The following is a 7,500-nucleotide window of genomic DNA, read 5'->3' on the forward strand; positions in this document are numbered from 1 at the left end:
TTATTATTATTATTATTATTATTATTATTATTATTATTATTATTATTATTATTATTATTATTATTATTGCTATTGTTTTTATTATTGCCATTGTCATTAGTAGTACCATTGTTATTATCATTATTACAATTATTGTTATCATTACCACTGTTATTACCTTTATCATTGTTTATTGTTGTTATCATTATCATTATTGTTACTATTATTATCATTATTGTTATTATTAATATTAACTGTTTTTATCATTATTACCATTATCAATATTATTTACATCATTATATTTATCATTTCTATTATCATTACCATTGTCTTTATTATCATTATTGTTTATCATTATTATTATCATTGTTATTATTATTATCATTATTGTTATTATTATTATTATTATTATTATTATTATTATTATTATTATTATTGTTATTATTATTATTATCATTATTATCATTATTATTGTTAGTGCTATTATCATCGTTGTCATTGTTATTATCCTTATTGTCATTATTATTAATATAATAATTGTCATTACTGTTATCATTATCATCATTAGTTTTTAGTATTGTTATCATCACTATTATTTCTATTGCTACTATTATCATTAATAATAATAATGATATTATTATATTTGTTATTCTTTTTATTATCATCGTTATTATCCTTGTTGTAATTTTTTTCATTAATGATATTTTAGCAACGTTATCATTATATTTGTTGTTGCTGTTGTTGCTATTGTTGTTATAATAATAATAATAATAATAATAATTATTATAATAACAATAATAATTATTATTATTATTACTACAACTATTATTGTTATTATCTTATCATCATCATCATCATTACCATATTTGTTTTAATGTTATTATCATTATTATTGTTGTTGTTCCTATTACCATTGTTATTATTATGATCATTATCATTATTATTATGGTTTTCATTACTATTATTTTGGTTTTCATTCTTATTATTATTATTACTATCATCATGTTATTATCATTATCCTTATTTCTATTATTACTATCATCATTATTACCCTTATCATTATCGTTATTATTATTATCATTATCATCATCATCATCATCATCATCATCATCATCTTCATTTTCATTTTCATTTTCATTTTCATTTTCATTTTCATCTTCATCTTCATCTTCATCTTCATCTTCATCTTCATCTTCATCTTCATCATCATCATCATCATCATCATCATCATCATCATCATCACTATCATTATCATTATCTTTATTATCATCATTATCATTATCATCCAATTAAAATGTTTTTTTTCCCCATCAACGCACAATCATGCTCAGCGCAGTTTCTCTTCGTTGCGAAATCAGATTTTGTAAAATTTCGCGAATTAATTTAATGGAAATGCCGGAGCGAGAGGAAAGCCATAACCCCGTTCTAATGAAGATTACTTATGTTGGATTTGACAACTTCTATCATTTTGGGAATTATGATTATATTTTTGCATTATTATCGCGTTCTGTATTTCTTTACTTGTATATTATTGTTCTTTATTATTTCATAAAGATTACTTCTGTTATGATGGTGAAAATCATATTGATAATGATGATAATGATAATGATGATGCCAGTAATAGCAATGATAATAACAATGATAATAATAACGAGAGTAATAATGACAAAAAACACAACAACGGATGATGAATGACGAAGACAATAATAATAATAGTAATAATAATAACAATGATAATGACAATAATGATAATAACAATAATGATAATAATAATAATAATAATAATAATAATAATAATAATAATGATGATAATAATAATAATAACAATAAGAATAATAACAATAAGAATAACAATAGCAATAATAACAATGATAATAATAATAATAATAATGATAATAATAATAGTAATGATATTAATAATAATAATAATAACTATAACAGTAATAATAATAATGATAATGATAATGATAATATTTCTAGTAATATTAATAAATAATGATAATAATGATAATATAAATGATAATGATAACAGTAAAAATAAATATGATAACAATACTGATGATAATTAATAACAGTTTTAATTTTGAGACAGACGGCAGACAGAGGAATTGGGGCAATATGATGCATCGATTTCAAAGAGATAAATCTAGGGAATTATCCAGCTTGAAGCACCAGAACGCACTGGTAAAGCAAGATTTGATTACGCTGAAATCTGCAAAAATTATGCAAGATTGCCGCTACGCATTCTCTTTTAACTTTCCACTCACAACGAAAGGTTTTTGATATTCCTGTCTTCATGCTGTATAAAATGCACGAAATTATTTATCTTTTGCATAGTTTTGTGGTGATTAGACTTCATTTTAATATTTCGTTTTTCTATTCTGAATATCACACACAACAATGAAGGCCCTATATCTGTCTACTTTTGTAGTTATCTATCTATTATTATTTTTTATCTATTCATTTTTTTTTTGTATGTCACAACTCTTGTTATTAATTAATTGATTAAAGGGAACCACAACATCACCCACACAAACCTAATCATAAACTTAATTATGTGTCATTATTATGTGCTACGGCAGATATAGGAACGCAACATCTGTTCGCATCCCAGTACTAACTTTATACACGTAGATCAAAATATGTAGTACACATAAGGATCAAGAACATCAACAGATCAAGAACACTCAAGATAGATTTTAGAGTTTAAAGGGAAATTGTCTCTGTTTGTTAATAGTGATGACTCTAAGTTTAACAAGTAATCACACACACACACACACACACACACACACACACACACACACACACACACACACACACACACACACACACACACACACACACACACACACACACAAACACAAACACACATAATATGAAGGAAGAGTAACTGTAATAAATTTCCTTTCGAAGTGCACAAGAGCTGAACATCTTGCTTTTGTGGGAAAATCTTGGTTCACTTTTATGAATGAAGCTAAAGCGATGATTAAGGATGTGAGATGAAGTGATTTGGAAGAGAAGCCGACAGAAAATGGCAAATTCTTTTTTCTTCCTATTATCTGTCTCATTATCAATATTATTATTATCACTATTGCTGTTATGATTATCATTATTAATATTGTTATTATCATTATTACTATTATGATGTTATTATCATTACAAAATTTTGAATAATATAGTCATTGTTAGAAGAGGAACGGGCTTTTTGGGTGCTGAAAATAGCAAAAAAGGTTGAGGAAGCAAAGAATGATTTTTTGGATGTTCAGAACAGTACAATACGGAGTAACTTAGGTTTCAAGGAGAGAAATATACTTGATTTTTACAACATTGCAGCGTTTGGTCTTTTCGGTAATACTTGTCCTTGGGAAATTTTCGAGATTCCTTATGTAAAAAGATATTTATGGAATCGGATATAGAATATTAAAGCTTTCATGAACAAATGAACGTTGTTAGTCGGGAAACTTAACAAATGCCGCCTCGCATACTTTTCCTAAATCCGACATTCAGTATTCTTAGCCGCTCTAACACGCAACTATAATGCGTCTTATTTCAGGAAAGAAAGAAATGACAATCGCTCACGACTCCGATTTGCCGACTCTTGTAAAATGATGAATGGGTGTTAAAAAAACAACAAAAAAATCATGAAACTACTTTATATCCTTATGTAAGAGAAACCACTATATTGTAAAAAAGAAAGAAAAAAATAACATGATAAGCTATGTATATATTTTTTCATTTAGCATTCCTATTTTTTGTGTTTATTTGTTCATTTATTTATCTATTTACGAAAGAAACGGCGAATCGTGTTGATGGATTTTTATTTCCATAAATTAAGCACAATACAATATGCAGAACACATGCATAACAAACCTTTGGACTGAATAAAAAATAACTATTTTTCACACTGACCTTGTAGCACTTTTATTTCCCCTTACGTGAACTAATAAAACATTCCCGGTTGCTGACAATATATATAAGATGATGTTATTGGACTGTAAAAAATGTATTATCACTGACATAGTGTGATATAGTACCAGATAACGGTGACATTGTGTTTCTAAGCCCTGAACCCGTGATTTGCGGGTCACGTGATAGAAATTTAGGAGTTTGTGAAATACGTATTTTTTACATTTTATTCATTGTCGACGTTAGCATGAACTTTACGATACATGTAATGATACAAAATGGAAAATACATGGAGGGGCTTTGATACCGATTTCGTATGATTTTAAACTGTTCTAAAAGATGGTTATAAATAAACAATGGTGATTCTCTCTTTCTCTCTCTCTCAAACTACTTTATCACTCCGTCTCCCACTCCCTAGATCCAACGGTGAACGTCGACCTGACCCTGTGGGAAGCCCCCGAGCACGTGGTGGACGCGTCCCTGGCGAACGAGGCGATGACCTCCGACGAAGGAGACGACGGCCAGCAGCAGCTGCTCCTCAACCGCCACCCTCAGGAGGACGCAGAAGACGACGACGACGGCGCAGGAGGCGGACGTGACCCCGAGACCATCCCCTTCATTGACGTGAGTCGGTCGGGGATCCTGCAGGACCACCAGCACGAGGACCTCGACGAGGTGGATGAGAATGCCCCGCTTCTTGGGGGCGGTGCGGGTGGAGGAAGTGGAGGAGGAGGAGGAGGTGGTGGTGGAGGTGGAGGAAGAGGAGGAGGAGGAAGAGGGGTTGGAGAGGGAGGTGGATGGGGAAGCGGCGATGGTGGTGGAGGCGGCGGCGACGTCAGCAGTGGAAGTGGAAGAGGGACCGATATGTGGAACAGTGGAAGCGGTGGATTGAGTCTCCCAGCGAGCATGCCAAGAAGGTGAGTGTTTTGAGTATCTTTTTACTTTCTCGGTTATATAGTTTTCGGTCTTCCCCTTCCTTTTTTCTCGTTCTTCTTCTTTCTTTCTTTTTACTCTCTCTCTTTACTTACTCTCTCTCTTTCTTTTTACTCTCTCTCTCTCTCTCTCCGCCCCTCCATCTATTATTCATATTACTTTGTTTTTCTACCATTTTTTTTACCAGTCTCTGGCTCTCCCCTTCTTTCTTTTTTTCGTCTCTCCCTTTCTCCTTCCCACCCTTTCGCATCAGTTCGACTCCCCCTAACGAGCTTTCCCACTAACAATCCTATTGCTAACCACCTTCCCCACCAAACGACCTTCCCCACTAACAATCCTCCCCATAACGACTTACATAGCTAACGATCTTCCCCACTAACGACCTTCACCACCTAATGATCCTCCCACTAACGACCTTCACCACCTAATGATCCTCCCACTAACGACCTTCACCACCTAATAATCCTCCCACTAACGACCTTCACCACCTAATGATCCTCCCACTAACGACCTTCACCACCTAATGATCCTCCCACTAAAGACCTTCCCTACTAACAACCTTCCTTCTAACGACCTTCCCCATCCAACCACCCTTCTACTAACGACCTTCACCACCTAAGGACCCTCCCACTAATGACCTCCACTTAACAACCCCACCACTAACGACCTTTCCTACCTAATGACCCTCCCACTAACGACCTTTCCCACGTAAGGACCCTCCCACTAACGACCTTCAGCACCTAATGACTCTTCCACTAACGACTCTCAGTACCTAATGACCCTCCAATTAACAAACTTCCTTCTAACGACCTTCCCCACCCAACGATCTTCACCACCTAACGACCATCCCTACTAACGACTTTCCCCACCTAACGCCCGTCACCTAACGACTTTCCCTACTAACGACCCGATCACGACCCAGGTCCTCCTCGCACATCGGCCTCACCATGGAGAACGGCGTGGCCCACGGGGACATGGAGAGTTCCATTGCTTCGTTCTTGCGGTCGAGGTCAGAGTCTGAGAACCTCGCCTCCGCAGCGACAACGGCGAGGTGAGTCGTGTCGTGAGAGTCGTGAGGCGGAAACCTGGAGGAGGAGGAGGAGGAGGAGGAGGAGGAGGAGGAGGAGGAGGAGGAGGAGGAGGAGGAGGAGGAGGAGGAGGAGGAGGAGGAGGAGAGTGAGTGAGGAATGTCGTGGTGGTGGTCATCGTCCGTGAATTGCCATTCGTTCGTTTGTCCGTTTGTTCTTCGGTGGTTTGTCGGTAGCGGTGTTTATCGGTGTGTTCGAATGCTTTTGTGGTGTTTGTTTTTGGTGTTGTTCTCTCTTCTCTCTCAGTCTCTGTCTCTGTCTCTCTGTTTTCTCTCTGTATTGGTGTTGTTATTGGTATTTTCGTGTGTGTTCTAGTCTTCGCTTTTGTGGGAGGCCTTAAGCAAAGATACAAATGCAGAAACGTGCTTGCAAAGATTAGAGGAAATGCAACTTCGATAAGATAAGGATGATTAAAAAAGGCGATGAAAAGAGGAAAAATCGTCGTGTGGTGAAAATTTCATTACGATTCATCAATCTCTTCTTATGGTGGTTTTAACTCATGTATTTTCCCAGCGTGAATATCTAATGTCAAAAATAAAGCTTCCAAATTAGCTAATCTTACCCCTACCCTCAATGAGAGGGGAATGAAAATAATCATAAATAGATGACAATAAAACCAAAATATGATCCGGCAAATTTTCTTTCTCCGCCTCCTAAAAAACCGGCATTCCCTCGTGCCTTCCAACAGCCGACCTTCGCACGAAATTGGATCTGAATAGGGCTGATTATCGAGTCTCTTCAAACGCCCAACTTTCTCCACGCCCGTAAATTGGATTACTTCAAAGGGTCGTCTCATACCCTCCCCCTCCCCCCCTCCCATCACCTTGTCGTTGGCACTCTCCGTTGTTGTGCCAAGTCGTGTGACCCTTTTGATCGCGACGACTTTGGACGACCTGCTAAAGAGACCAGGGTGTACTTTTGAAGTGTGATTCTTTTATTTCTTTGAAGTGATAATTTGTTGCGTTTGTTTTGTATGGATATGCACCGGTGTTCCTATGTAAAGTAGATGGTTCGTCTGTGTTTCTGGATGGAGTTGACCTCCGTTTTTTGAAAATGAAGTGGATAGATTATGTTGACGTTGTAATGTGATTATGCAATTTCGATGATGTGATGTGATGTAGTAAATTGCTGTCGGGTTTATGATGCAATTACGGAGGCTAAATCGGCTGCTTTTGGTTGAGTGTCCTGTGTTTAATGGCATGCTAGTTATTTGTGAAATGGAACGCTGGCGACAGAAAAGAAAAATTAAATGAAAATAATCGGTGAAAAAAAGAGTGAGAAAGGTAAAAGCAAACCAGTCGCGGATATCCCAAAAGAAGGTGCCTGCGGTGCAAATAACGGCCGCAGAAAGAGTCCACGGTGAAGATATCGGCCAAGGCACTTGTCCTCTCCTTCCGCTCTCCTTTTATATCCCCTTCCATCCACTCCACCGCAACCTCCCCATCCACTCTACCCGTCAGCCCGAACCTCTTGGCATCGTAAACAACCCACCAAGAAGCAAATTCAATCCACTTTCCCCTCTCTTTCAGCGCCCACGAGACAGAGAACCCCCTTGACGGCGAGCCTCCGAGGCGCGACGACCCCCGCCTACTGG

General features: G+C 36.5%; 1 protein-coding gene across 1 annotated transcript in view; it reads left to right on the top strand.

Moving 5' to 3' along the window:
- LOC138867823 (uncharacterized) overlaps positions 1-7,500 on the top strand; it is a 73,424-nt gene that overhangs the window by 50,824 nt on the left and 15,100 nt on the right. Inside the window, exons 2-4 of the mRNA XM_070144634.1 lie at positions 4,304-4,802; positions 5,741-5,869; positions 7,436-7,500. The exon at positions 7,436-7,500 is cut by the window's right edge and continues 80 nt beyond it. Of these exons, the coding sequence (XP_070000735.1) occupies positions 4,304-4,802; positions 5,741-5,869; positions 7,436-7,500 (693 nt within the window). The remainder of the gene's footprint in view (positions 1-4,303; positions 4,803-5,740; positions 5,870-7,435) is intronic.

The sequence above is a fragment of the Penaeus vannamei genome, chromosome 32 (genome assembly GCF_042767895.1).
Source record: "Penaeus vannamei isolate JL-2024 chromosome 32, ASM4276789v1, whole genome shotgun sequence".
Classification (NCBI taxonomy): Eukaryota; Metazoa; Arthropoda; class Malacostraca; order Decapoda; family Penaeidae; genus Penaeus; species Penaeus vannamei.